Source organism: Barbatula barbatula (assembly GCF_947034865.1).
Source record: "Barbatula barbatula genome assembly, chromosome: 24".
Classification (NCBI taxonomy): domain Eukaryota; kingdom Metazoa; phylum Chordata; class Actinopteri; order Cypriniformes; family Nemacheilidae; genus Barbatula; species Barbatula barbatula.
The window spans coordinates 19,520,613-19,535,612 of NC_136787.1; the positions used below are offsets into that span (position 1 = coordinate 19,520,613).

General features: G+C 40.3%; 2 protein-coding genes across 2 annotated transcripts in view; one reads left to right on the forward strand and one right to left on the reverse strand.

Annotated features, from left to right (window-relative positions):
• Positions 1–43: 43 nt before the first annotated feature.
• Positions 44–8,884, forward strand: arvcfa (ARVCF delta catenin family member a; the record flags this gene model as incomplete). Its single annotated transcript, XM_079448318.1, is given in 18 exon segments — positions 44–64; positions 275–367; positions 2,013–2,120; positions 2,245–2,340; positions 2,510–3,407; positions 4,091–4,274; positions 4,354–4,445; positions 4,448–4,470; positions 4,738–4,906; positions 5,238–5,309; positions 5,378–5,505; positions 5,785–5,935; positions 6,059–6,251; positions 6,328–6,439; positions 7,860–7,947; positions 8,038–8,114; positions 8,216–8,324; positions 8,441–8,884. Coding segments are annotated over 17 exon segments (2,598 nt in total). The 3' UTR covers positions 8,309–8,324; positions 8,441–8,884.
• Positions 8,885–12,768: 3,884 nt separating this feature from the next.
• Positions 12,769–15,000, reverse strand: part of ssbp2b (single stranded DNA binding protein 2b) — a 22,944-nt gene continuing 20,712 nt past the window's right edge. The window contains 1 exon segment of the mRNA XM_079448186.1: positions 12,769–15,000. This exon segment is cut by the window's right edge and continues 808 nt beyond it. The gene's annotated coding sequence lies outside the window, so the exon portion shown is untranslated.

A 15,000-nucleotide genomic window follows, 5' to 3' on the forward strand; every position in this document is an offset into this window, starting at 1 on the left:
AAATCCAGAGACGCCATTGACTCTTGAGGAGCAGGCAGGAGCAATGCCTGCAGAGCTGAAGGAGGTGAGTGCAGTTTCTCTGCGTCTGCAGCATGCACTCATGCAGCTCCGGTGATGTGAGGACCTGGGCTCATGCGCGCTCTCAGAGATATTTCCATGCGCTGCTGCTGTGTGCAGATGATAGAATAACACACATGTGCTGTCTGACTGCAGCGCTGCACGCTGCTGCGCCTCTGCTGTATTGTGGTGTGATGTGCTGCTGTTCATATTGCAGATGGACGCAACACCGCTCGACTGGCATCAGTCTGTTCCGCCGCAGCTGCAGGTCGAGTGTGAGCGCATGCGGTCGCCACTGAAGTTTGTCTGTGTGATACATGTGTCCTACTTGTGTTTGTGACGGCTCTCGTGGTTGCCCTTGAGCTTCATGTGATGCTCTGAGCATTAAACCGAGAGACTGAGCATGTGCAGCAGTGACTGATGCCGATGCAGTTTGACGGGTGGATCCGTCCGTTTCAGTGTCCGTTCACATGACGTAATAAGCACGAGAAGGTTATAAACTGCGTCGATCAGCCCGCGTGTAACGGGTCAGGGTGACACAAACCCATGAGCCACTAAAGTTCACTTGAGCAAAACACACCAGACATTAAACCGGACGCTGTTCGAGTTTTTAATCCGTGTTGTTCTAAAGAAAATGTCTTATTCATTTTAGCTTGATGTCATCTAGTCCTCTTCATCCTCCAGCAAAAATCAAGTCCCATCCTTCATTTTTCAAAGAATACCTCACATGATTAGACTTTAATGGGTATAAACAAGTTTAGGTATTAGGTTAAATGTTTTATTTCAGTGATAGTAAAGGCAGGTTGAAATGTAAAAAAAGTGAAATGATTGTTTATATATGCATTCATTAATTCACATTAAATACAGAATGAATCGAAATCCTTTTTTTCCTTGACTCTTTATTTATTCTGATGTCTGAGTATTATCTCAAATGCTGAGGAGAGATGTGATGTCACTCTATTGCAGAATGAAGGACAGTCATGAGGAACTCTGTGTAACTGATGCTTGTTTCCATGGCGTCATGTCCATCCTTCTGCATCGATGCCTTTCAAGTGTTCCAGATACAGACATGCTTTAAAGATATTCAGCTCACCGTCCAGAAAAATGCCTCATTCTGTACATTTGCAGAATCACACTGAATATGAAAGAAAATCATATTTACTGTCAGAAGAGATGACACAGACAGACATTTTGAAATGATCAAATATTGAATCTATCCACCTGGAAAATACTGTAGTATTTGTTTCCTAAGCACAGTATATATGATTGTGTTTTTGTACTGTATCCTACAGTATTTACAACACTTAACTTTAGTATACTTTATTAACTGTAGTATTTTCCAGGGTATAATAATTACTAAAACATTGTTGCTGTCCTTCCAAAACCCTGTATGTCCAAATCGTTTTTAGGAAATGGTAAAAACGCTGTACCTAATAATTTGTCTGAACAGATTTTAATTCCAGTTTTTCCTCTGTCATGATCCAGACGTTTGCTCGTCACTGCTGACTTTCGTTTTGTAGATTTACTTGTTGTCGGTTTGATTGTTGCTGATTGTCCGACATTCTCCCTAGTGGACGCGAGCGCGTTGCGGCATTGGTGACGTATGATGTTTCTGGATAGGATCACCCACCCTGCCTTTAAGTGTGTCAATGATGTGTTCATGTATAAATGAGAAACTTGCACAGACATGATGATAAACACTAGTCTTTGCTTTTATTCAATTCAATTCAATTTTATTTATATAGCGCTTTTCACAATTTGCATTGTTCCAAAGCAGCTTTACAGGGGAAAAACGAAAAACCCAAGAAAGGGTAAAACACACTACATGGTGTGTTATATAATAAATCCAATTATTCTAGTAAATAATATCTAATGTCAGCTTCTCCTGGTGGTTTATTTAGCATATTTTGCCTTAAGTGAATGTTTGGCTGAAAAGATGCGTTTTTCTTTAAAAGAAGCCGGACCCCGGGGAGCCGCCGGCAGGTGAAGACACCAAAGATCAGACAGAAGAACTTCACACACCAGACGAGACCACAGACGTGTCGCCCGTCACTGAAACTCACGTGAGCTTTCTGTCTTCTGTCATTCTCACAATGATCTCATCAGGCCAGAATTTCTAACGAAACATGAAGATGTACTTTGGATTTCACTTCTGGTTAAAGTTGATTTATGGTCTTGTTTCGGAAGACGGAGAGTTCTGGGATCGGGACGGAGAAATCATCCAGTCCAGATTCAGGGTCAAACCCGCCGAGCACCAGCAGCTCTCACGAACACGTCCTGAAGGTCTACAAATCACTTTCACACTACTTTTCATGAGTTCACAATCTCATTTCTTTCTCCTGAGCATTTGAGAAGAATTCCATGAGAAATGACAGATGTGGTTATATCTACAAATAGTTGTGATCCAGTAAAAAGTGAATGCTTCTCATATTCAGATGAATGTCTTCTGTAGGACGGCTCATCGGAAGGTTTGGAGGACTGTCACACATCATGTCCAGATGATCAGAATCCAGATGAAGCTCCGCCTCCGAGCGAAGAAGAAGCTCGACCTGCTGCTGTTACCCCGCCTGACCCTGAGTCCTGCGTGACCTCTGACCCCTCCGTTGAGAACGCCACGCAATCAGCTCTGCACAGCTTTCTCAATAATCACAGCGGCGTTCTGCCCAGATTCCCCCACCATCCGTTTACCAACCTGCCCGGCAGAAACTATTTGTCCGAGAACTGTTACACGCTGCCTCTGCAGCGAGACGGGCCGACTCGAGGAGGACACACACTGCCCACCTGTAACAGCTCTCCTAAAGGCCAGCAGGACGGCGCAGACCCGTGGAGCGCCGTGCCTACGGTCAGCCATCCCATCCTCGCTGGGACTCTTCATATGAGACAGAGTCTGGACCTCAGTGTGGACGATCTCCTCGCTCCGCTGGCTCATCCATATTTCTCCGATCTCTACAGGACGGTTTTACCGCAGAAGCGCGCCAGCATGGTTAGTCTGGACACCCTCCGAAAAGACCCACGTTGGAGAGACCCGAACTTGAGGGAGGTCATTGCCATGTTGAGTCACCCTGTGGATCCGGTGAAATCCAACGCCGCCGCGTATCTCCAGCATCTCTGTTACGAGAACGATAAAGTCAAACAAGAGGTACGTCAGCTGAGGGGCATCCCGGTTCTGGTGGGTCTTCTCGATCACCCCAAACCTGAGGTCCACCGGAAGGCCTGTGGCGCGCTGCGGAACATCTCCTTCGGCAGGGACAATTTCAACAAGGTAGCCATTAAGAATTCTGACGGCATTCCCGCTCTCCTGAGACTCCTCAGAAGATCCAATGATGTGGATGTCAGAGAGCTGGTCACAGGTGAGAAACAAATCACAGATCCGCTCATTCACACATACATAATTCTGCTCATAACACTACAACTACTACCCATAAAAAAAACAAAAACATGGACGTGAAATATGAATGAGCGAGTGTAAGTGATTCTATTATGGATGAAGGAGACATGAATCTACAGAAGGAGACTTTTATTATAGATATGTATACTGTATATATATGGGTAGTCCTATGGTGTTAGTTTTTTCCGTTTTCTGTAATTTGCAGTGTAATATTAGTCTCTCAACAACCCATAAATAAATAAATATATACTGTATATATATATATATATATATATATAAGTCATTTTTGTTCTTTACATATATGACATTTCTTAGTTTTTCATTTATTGGAATCCTACGACCCTTGTTTAATCAATTCTACTTTAATTTATTTCCCTTTTGAATTACTTAAATTACATTTAAATTAAATTAAACATTTATTTTATTAAATCAAATTTTAAATAAATGTTTAAATAATATGTTTGTCAATATTTATTTAATAACCTTTTTTATTATGTAAATACATGTTTTTATTATTTAGGTTATTCAAGTTTATTGGATGCTAGATGGTCCGGTGTGGTTTCATACTGAACTGTAGACAGATTGGCCAGTGTATGAACTAGTGAAGTTCTCTCTGAATGTGATGATGTTCATGTTGTTTTTCAGGAACGCTGTGGAATCTCTCATCACATGAACCTCTGAAGATGATCGTCATCAATCACGGCCTGCAGACTCTGACCGATGAGATCATCATTCCTCACTCGGGTTTAAGGGGCGACCCCAACGACCCCGCACGACCCGGAGACCCGGAGTGGAACACTGTCTTCAAGAACACGTCGGGATGTCTGAGGTGACGCTGGAGCTCAGATTCTTCTGTCAGATGTTTTCTGTGACATGATTTTTCCTCTCAGACTGTCTTGTGTTTACAGGAACGTGAGTTCAGACGGAGCTGAAGCTCGACAGAGACTGAGGGAATGTGACGGACTCGTGGACGCTCTGCTGCACGCGCTTTACTCTGCCGTCACAAGAGAGACATCAATAACAAAGTATGAATGACAAAAAAAAAGACAAATTTGAGCAGAGGAAATGTTTCTAAAGGAAACATTAGTGACAGTTCTCGTCTGGGACTAAAGCAAAGGTTTCCCTTCACTCTCCATTTCATCTCATTGATGTCTAAAGGAATAGATGTGAGATCTCATCTGTGATTCATCTGGAAATAAGAAATTGATCAGATTTGAAAAGTGTGAAGATTTCTTGACATTGACAGCGAGATTCACGTTGTTTAAAGTTGTGTTCATGTGTGTGTGTTTCAGTCGGTGGAGAACAGTGTGTGTATTTTGAGAAATCTCTCTTATCACGTACACAAAGAGGTGCCCGGAGCCGAGAAGTTTCATCTACAGTCAGCCAATCACACGTCAAAACCTGCCGCTCATCATAAGAAGAAAGATGATCTGGACTGTTTCAGTGGCCGGAGCACTAAAGGTCAGATGTCAGATCTTTACAGCAGAATTCTGTGTTGTTTTGTTTGTGTTGAACAGCTGATGAACAACTGAACAATAATAACTGTCAATAATCAGATGTGTTGAGATGTGATGTTACAAGCTGTGTGTGTGTGTGTGTGTGTGTGTGTGTTTGCTGCAGAGGAGTGGTTCCATCAGTGTAAGTCTGTCTCTGTCAAAATCTCATCACTGACTACACAAACACACACACACACACACACACACACACACACACACACACACACACGCACACACACCTTCAGTGTTGTGTTTCTGATTGTGTGTATCTGTGTGTGTGTGTTGTAACCCCACAGGCAGGAAACACAGTGTGAGTGAGAAGAAGGTCAGCTGTGTGGATCTTCACAGGAGGAGTTTACCCATGAAAGGTGCGGTGTGTGTCACTCACAGCTCTCGTTGTCATCTACAGTGAGACAGCGTGTGTGTGTTTGTGCAGGACTGGAGCTCCTCTATCAGCCGGAGGTGGTGAGACTCTACCTGTCGCTCCTCAAACTCAGTCAGAACCAAAACACGCTGGAGGCGGCAGCAGGAGCTCTACAGAACCTGTCTGCAGGACACTGGGCTGTGAGCGCACACACATCACACACTACACATCACACACATCGAACACGCACACATCACACATGTCACACACACATCACACACACCTGTTCAGTGTCTTCAGTCTTTTCAGTCTCTAGTGCCATTGCACCAATGCTTTCTGGTGTCTACAGTATCTCTGTTCGCAGACATTATTTGAAATCATGTGTGATGAATGATTTTGACACGAGTAACATGAAGTGGTGTTTTTAAATCACAGTATAATCATAGATGTCATTTGTGAAAGTGTCTTGATGTTCTCAGTGGTCCAATTATATCCGAGCGACGGTGCGTAAGGAGAAAGGTCTGCCGGTGCTGGTGGAGCTGCTTCACTCTGATGCTGATAAAGTCGTGCGGGCCGTCGCCATCGCTCTGAGAAACTTAGCCATCGACCACAAAAACAAAGATCTGATCGGTATTACTGACAACATTCATGTTCACCTTCTCAAACACATGAAGTCAGTTTGTTCATAAAGTTCCAGAACTGGATCATCGTCCATCAGAAGGACATGTCTTACATTGACGTGATCTTTCTCAGGGAGTTACGCCATGAGGGATCTGGTGAGTAATCTGCCCTGCGGACAACGGCGACCCGCCAAAAACCTGGAGGGAGAAACGGTGGTGGCCATTCTGAACACAATCCTGGAGATCATCTCTGAGAACCTGGAGAACGCTCGCTTTCTCATTCAGGGACAGGGAATCCAGAAACTGGTGTCCATCAACAGAAGCAGGTGAGATCACAGGAGAAAGCATCACTTGTGATGTAATGAACCGCGTCTCATGCTCGCTTGTGTTCCAACTCTTCAGCCAATCGGTGCGAGAGACCAAAGCGGCGTCACACATTCTTCAGACTGTTTGGGCTTATAAAGACCTGCGACAAACGCTCTGTAAGGCCGGCTGGAACAAAACTCACTTTAAGGTAAAAGCACTTTCATTTCCAAGCTCACAGACGTTAAATCTGACGGCCGATGAATATTACAGTTTTTGTCAATTGCTAAAACACTAAAACCCATTGGCTGTTGCCTGAACTTATTTAGCTAATTGTGCAGTCTGTTGTCAATACCTTAAACCATTTCACATGGTAAAACACAATTTGCAGATCTCACTTAGACTCTTCAGCAGAACGCTAAACACATTCTCATTCTCAAAACACATTCTGCACTCTAATGCACATGTCATCCACAAGTGGCAACAACCAAATACAAATAGAGAACATATTCTCATTGATTGAACACAACCACTCAAAATAAATTTTGACCTGTTTAAATGATGTGACACAACCGATATAAGCCAGTTCAGAGAGAAAACAGGTTGTTGAAGGTGGGAAGGAGAAAGTCTGAAAACGGACAGAAGAAACAATGTGAGAGGACAAGTGCTTATGCGAGGTGGGCGATGAGGAGGAGGGCAAGAAAGAGGAAGATGAGGAGGAGGGCAAGAAAGAGGAAGAGGAGAAGGAGAGGCGGGATTGGACAGCAGGCCATTGTTGAACTTCCTGGTCAACGAAGTGGTAATGTCACAATCTGTGCTGCTATCAGCAACCATGGTGTTCTGCATCACCTTGTTTCATGTCAGGACTGGATACGGCACACAAGAGACTTCTTCCCCATTGCCTCAGGAAGGACAATATTGCTTGTGATGTCCATGAAGTGCTCTGGCCTGACCCAGCCCAAAGACAAGAAGCACATTGATCATCACATGTTTACTCTTTTGATTTCTGATTTTATGTTACAGTACATTGTAAATTGTTTTGCCCTGAACATTGTGCTTTCCATTTGTGAACAGTACTGACTGCTCAATAGATTTTCAATGGTTGAATGGTTGTCAACAAAGAACAATAATTACACTAGGACAAGTTTATGAGATGCAGGGTACAGTACTGTAAAAATAGGGGTAGAAGGAGGAAGAAACCCCAAAAAGTGCAAAGAGCAAAGCAGAGTAGTAATTTCTGATCAATTTTGAGCTACGAGGATAGAACATGTTTTCATTCATCAAAAGACAAATGATGGAAAAATATAAACTTTGTTTTGAGATAAAAAATGTACTTCACTCTGAGAACTATGTTTTGAACAATGTATTTTCTATTTATTGGTGTATTGTTTACTGACTGCTTGATAGTGTATATCATTTTGATCACTTTGTTTATGATTTGAGATCAGTGTTTGATTTTGAACACAGGTAAAAACTGTTTTAAGTCGAAAGTTTCATTTTGCAAGAGGATTCAGAGGTTTTGCAAATAGTGCTTGAAGACGAGGTTTTGTGTTCAATGTTTTCAGAAAATGGAGCAAGATTTCTGAAATTGTGTTTTAGCAATTGAGAAAAACTGTAATGTAATGTTTCAGCCGGTTGTCTCCGGTCTTGTGAAAAAACAGAAGAACACGAAGCAAGGCAGCGATGACATCACACTGCCATTGATGGAGAAAAACCAAGGTCAGCATCACACGTGTTCTTCAACATGACACACATCCATTCGTGAGCCTCAACAGAGCTTTATAATGAAACTGTGTGTGTGTCATTCAGATGGATATTGTACCGTGGAGCAGACGGAGAGGATGGGAGATGCTCCGTGTCACATGATCGAGCGGGAATCCTTTCAGGTGGACACTGCTGTTGGACTCATTCCTTCTACGTTGTCATTTATTTAAGAAAAGATAGAAGATTCACTGATGACGTTGTGTGTGTGTGTTTCATTGCGTAGGGTGTAAATGACAAGAAACCTTTCATCAGGACCAGTAGACCTGCGGTTGGTTTAGTGGAACGGACACCACAGCCGCTGGATTCATGGGTCTGATACTCTACACATTACGGTAAATAAACATGTTATTCAACAGTGAAGCACTTATTATATAATTAAATCTCTTCTGTTGTGTCATCCATTCACAATGTGCACATTAACAACATTTAGATTTTGTTTCATTTGTAGGTTGACGATTCTCATTCTGCCTTCAGCACAAATCATCACTCGATCAAACCAGAGGAATATAGAACATATCATAGATGTGCATTTCCACAACAAGAAAATGATGAATTATTGTTAAAAGAGCTCGTGTCCTGAAAGAAGAAAACACTCCTTCATTATTTGCTGCTCTGGCAACTTTCACTGTTAAACTCTAAAGTCTGTTTCAAATCAGATTTTGTCTGATTATTATGATCTACTTGTAATGTTTTATTGTTTTGGGTTATGAATCTTTAGTTTCCAATGTTTAATACTGTTTCAGATATTAATGTGCATCGGTTCTTTGGACTTTTTCCATGTACAAAAGAAATACAACCTGTTATTATTAGAATAATGTCTACAGGAAAAAAAACTGTACCTACTAAATGCTTTATCAGAGAATATATTAAAACTTTTAACTTCATTCATACTAAACTTTTTCCTAACATCAGTGATTCAATTGCTTGAAATTTTTAATTAACCAGTTTGATCTCTTCCTAACAAATCTTTTCATAATGCATCTATGAAATAAATAAGTGAAATAAAACTAAAATATATCACATCCTTGCTTGTGGACAGCTTAATGACGTCGAATATTTTGAAAGATTCAGACGATCGATTCAAACGGGCGTTTTAAACTAGAGAGACTCGGTTACATCGACTCACTGAATCAACAGACTCGGTGTTCAGCAGAAGCGCGTTTTAAACTAAAGAGACTCGGTTACATCGACTCACTGAATCAACAGACTCGGTGTTCAGCAGAAGCGCGTTTTAAACTAAAGAGACTCGGTTACATGAATTCACTGAATCAACGACAGAAATCGTTGATTCAAAGACTCGCAGTGTGAAGCGTGTTTTAAATGTACTGAATCAACAGACGCATGTTGAACAAACTGAAGTCCAGGTGAATCACTACACACTTCATATGATTGTTAATGTCAATTATGAGAAATGTTTTATATGCTCGTATAGGAATAATGATTTAAATTTACATTTGATGTGTTTATTTTACATTATTACGTCAATGATGTATTATAGCTCATGAGATCTGATGGAGAAGTTTCATTTCGCTCCCTGTTTAATCTCATTGAAAGAAATCCTTGAGATATTAAAGAGATGTGTTTATATTCTAGATGTTGATGTGATATATTGTTCATAGGTGTTAAACAGAGATCAGTGACATGAACTCAAAGCCAGAATGTGTCAGACAAACTCCACGCTTTCATCGTCCCCATCGCTCCGTCTTGTCCATGACTCGCTCTCACAGACAGCTTGTGAAAGCCGTGAAGATTTGGAAGACGCCCTTTGTCATTTCCCCCGGCGCTTTAAAGCCCAGATCTTTTAAAGAGCGTCTGATGTGTGTGGAAATGCACCGCAAGATGTGTGAAGTCTCAACAGCTCCAAAGTCCATCACCTGTTCCATCAGAGACCTGCAGCTGTGCAGCTCAGACTCCTCTCCATCACCCTTGAACCGTCCGTTAGCGTCCCAGGACACCCGCCGCAGACGCCCCGTACACACCAGAAACTACAGAAAACAGTTAGAGTGGTATCACACCTTATCCAGAAGCAAGAGACCCCAACGACTCAACCTGGAGGTCTGTGACGTCTTTAGTTCTGTCTGCAGAAATACCCGTGTCAGTCTGGATAATCCTCAATGTACTTCTGTCTTTACAGGGTCAAAGGTCACAGACAGCTCTCAGGATGACAGGTTGGAAAAAACAAGTTGAAATCTCAGTTTTTATATCAATTGGAATTGAAAAGTAATACTAATTCACAACTGGACCAATTTAAAATGCTGAGATTAAACCACAATTTGAGTGTATCTGAGTTTGGCTTTATTAGAAAATTCACCTCAAATGCACAAAAGTAGATGAAAAGAATATTGTCTTCTTTTTACTATAAAAGACGTAGGCTATACTAATATGACGATAAATCAGTAGCAAAATATTATGGACTGATATCTAAACAAGAATAGTTATACATTATAGTATATATAAGTGTGATGGTTTCGCTTTAGTTGAAAACTGTTTTATTTAAACTAGATTTTTCCTGCCAATAGGGGGCGGTGAGGCTCAGACGCATGACGTCATTAAATATCTCTGAGCTTTCACGTTTTTTACTTATTGCTGGAAGGGACACAGCTACGGCCATATAATTACAATAAATGACATTAGCTAACACCTGCACCTGCCCAACCCGACACCTAACCTAACAAAACAATATTAACCAACTTTATTTAGCTTGACAAAAAATATGCGGTGTTGAAGTGCGCATGCCCAGTGGAGGTTGCTGTGTTCCTTCTAGTCAAAACCGTTTCTCACGAAAGTAGCAGCAAAAGTCAAGACTGCAGTGACAGATTTGAGAGGTTGTAGATTTGTCTATTTGTAGTTGCAATTCAAATCTGAATCTAGGAAAACGTGTAAATGTGTGCTATGCATTTGTATCTGTCAATGTATTTTGTTAATGCCAGTTTGCACATTTGTGACAATTTTTCTTCGAGTGCAAATCTCAACATTCACCTTCAGTTTTTATTTGACAAGTGTTCACATTGGGGCTGTGAGGGTTTAGTGTACGGTTACAAATACTAACTTTACAAGCTCACAAATTTAAATCCACACGCTCTCAAGTTTTGCTACTGATTTATCTTCTAATAGCGCATGCGCTTGAATAAAGTTATTTTTATTTAAAGGGAACATTGGAGCACTTTCTTAAAAAGGGTCACAACCATATTTATTTTCATGTTTAATATCTTCTGAAGACAGGGGGATGAGTTTGGTTAATCTGTCTGTCATGTCAACACAGGTCCCTCCTCTCACAGAAAGAGACGTCAGAGAAGTTCTCCATCAGCTCAAAGTCCTCCAGAGTTTCAGACGCCAGCGAGGAAGACGAGTCGAAGGCTGTGGAGACGACAGCTGGACAGCAGCAGTTCTGACTCCAGCAGATCCACAGATACGACTCCTGCAGACGTCAAGAAGACCAGACATCAAAAACAAAATAACACACATAAACCCTGTGACAACCCCAACCGCCTGAAACCTGCATGGACTGAGTTTAATTTCCTTGATATTCATTCTGATTTAATCACAGACACTTCACTTGTGCACAGAACACAGAAGAATCTCAGTGCCATGTCAAAGAAAGATTCACCTGCCTCAAAACCCAGCGTCCAAACCTCTGAGAAAGTCAAGAGTCCACAGAAAACAGAACAGAAGGTTAACAAAACCAAGACGAGAGAAGATCAGCCGACCAGAAAAAACATCAGAGGAACAAACAAACGACGTTTGGTATGAGAAACCACTTTACCTCAAAACTCCTTCATCCAAAACGACACGGAGAGGTTTCAAAGCTGCCGATTCTGATCAGAATATCACAGCAGCACCTACACGAGCACCACACACTGACCGAAGCGTTCATCAGAAAACCACAGAGAAACACACCTGATGAATGAACACATGATGGTCATTTCATTCTTACTGGACAGAGAATACACCACATAAATATGATCAGCATTCATGTTTGATGTGTCTACTTTCATCAACCTTTAAAGGAAAGAATGAACGCCTTGCACTCACAGTTAAGCATCACAGCAGATCTATCATCAACAGCCAAACGTTCTACAGCTGGAGAAGGTTTTCAACAATGTCACAATAAGCATGAGGTGATCTGGAGACATGATTTCATCTTCATTATTAAATGTTTGTTTCGTTTCAGTTGCGTTAACACACACAGGAACAACATCTGTGATGTGAAGAAATGATTTGTAATATTGTAATACTGATGGTGTTTGTGTTGATGTCATTCCGCTACATGTGGAGACAGCTTTCCCTTTTTCCAGTGTTTCCCGACGATACAAAGACGATATGATTGGACGGTTTCAATGCATTACAAATGAATCTCTTATTGATTTACTATTTCTTGGTCATCGTTTCTGGTCATCAGCTAAAAGTGTGCATTCCACTTCATGACTTTCACAGATAAGACTCAAGGCTATACAGATCAAAGCAGAAGCTATATCATTATATGGCTCATTTAACATTTTTGTGTTCGATATAAACTTTGCGAAACCTTTACGAACACTGGAGGAGTGTATCGAGCACAGAAATACGACATCATACATACAACTCAGTTTTAACACGTTGACCATGTTAAGCATGAGAAAACAACATTTGTAATGAAGTCAGAATGCATGAAACACCGTTGCAGGGCCACTTTATGTATTTCCACCACCTTAGCTACTACATTGGATGGCAAACTAAAGTCTGTATGGATGTCTGGTATTCCTCCTCAACTTCTGAACCAAACACACAGAGTCTGTTAAACAGCAATGAGAAGCTTTATATCAGTATATCCAAAAACATCTCTGTGTATTTACAAAAGTCAACACAAGGTAGAAAATAAACACTTCACAAACTCAAAAAATGAAACATCAACTGAAAATGACAGGATCTCAAGCAGAATGTTATTACAGATGAACACAAAAACATACATCTCAAGTTATTGTACAGCATCATCTTAAATAATTCACACAGACACAAACAAATCAGTTTCAAAGTGATAAAAAAATCCACATGTCTATTTTTTAAAACTCTCCACTTAAAATAAAAAGGCAAAGCAAATCACAGTTTGTCCGGGTGACACAATGACAGATGTATAAATACGTTTATTTCATTGTCCTTTCATGAAATCCTCTCCCTTTTTACTCATGCAACAAAGAAAATGTACAAAGAGGCAAATCGTGAAATGTTCAAAACATTAGTGGTTGACCAATGAATATTTGTTAACTGATGCAAGCGTTCTTCAGTTCACATGGCAGAAATTGTGCAGAATAAGGGTGGATTTTATTAAGTGTACATATGGAATGGCTGTTCTTCTTAGGCATCGTCCTGAACAATTCATCTTCTATTCTGAAATATATACAAACAAAAACTTGAGATTTGATTGGACGGCATTAAAAGAGCACGGATGTCTCAAGGATGTATGTTGTGTGACATGAAAAATTACAGACGTCAGAAATATAAACATGTTTTTAAATCACGACGCGTCTCTGTCATCGAGGATAAAGACATGATGATCTGGAACAGTGAGCTCACAGGGAATCTGTTTTATCATTAAATCTGATTTCTTACATCTGCTGTTCCTGCAATAATTTAATGAAAATGTGTGAGGGTTTAGTTAAAAATTGTCAGAGCTGATAGCCACGTGTGCAGAACTTCCCCTTCTGTCTCCCACTTCACTTCCTGTCACTGTTCTGTACAAATAAAGTCAAAAAAGCCACTAAAAACCCACTTTAAGTCTAGAATCTTTCTCTTTCTTCAAGCTCATACAACGCTCAATATATCTCATTTCATACATGCACATGTAATGTGTGACCCTGGAGCACAACACCAGTCTTAAGTACTGGGTTACTACACTTCATCAACACTAAATTCAATGACTTTCAATGACTTTTCAAGCACATTTGGCCGGTTGCTGTTTTGTGTCAACAATGCTGATATATTGGGGAGGACAAGACTGTCCATGAACATAAGGGAGCGGCAGTTTCTTAAAAGAAAAAGCACAATAACGTTCTCGTTTCACATCGGTTTTAATAACTTACAGTTTATCTGGAGTAAAACATGTCTCGTCTCGAGTTAATTGATACACAGACTTACAAAATTGTTAATTGTTATGAGGAATTTTAAAAATTCACACTGAGAAATAAGTCAAATCACTTATTGACCGACCATATCATGATTATCATCAGCCGGTTATCATGATAGAATAAACCCGACTGAAGCGGAGACCAGCATCACACACTTATTACACAGCTATTTGCCTCAAGAGTAAATTAAATAATGTATTATATATTTTATCAATCCGTTTATAACTAATGCAAACCTACTGCAGGGAAATCCTGTTTACTTTTTAAAAACATTTTTTCTTGCCTAAAACCAAAAGACAAACATTTAATTTGGTTATATATGTGATCAAATATAATCTCATATGACTTTATATTTACAAGTGAGTAATGTTAATAATATATGAGATTATATTTAATAACATATATGTGATTATTTACACTTAGCAAAAGTGAAATACTGCAACAGATACACTTGAAGGAAGCATGATTTGGCTAAACCAATGATATCCAGCTAGCATTAAGGCACATTTACTGACAAGAATAATGAAAACTAATCGAATTATTCTTGAAATGAACGTAGTTGTAAAGAAACTGATTTAGCGGTGGTTTAATACAATTTGTGTTTGACTGTATATGATGATCTTTCACGATCCTTGATGTATAACCTGCTGGTGTTCTCCACATCTTATCAAATACACATTTGTTGTAACTTTGATAAAGCATATTTTATTATAGCTCAAGCATCGTTGAATTTGAACTCTACGCCTCTGACTGCACATGATCACCATCCATCCGGTCACAGACGCTTTTTTCAAGTTCTTCCCGCTTTCCCCCAATGTTAATAACAGCGCGATGCAACTAGAAAATATCCTACGTATGTATTCAAATACTTTCCAGTCCGTGAACGTATTTGAATTTACACATTTGA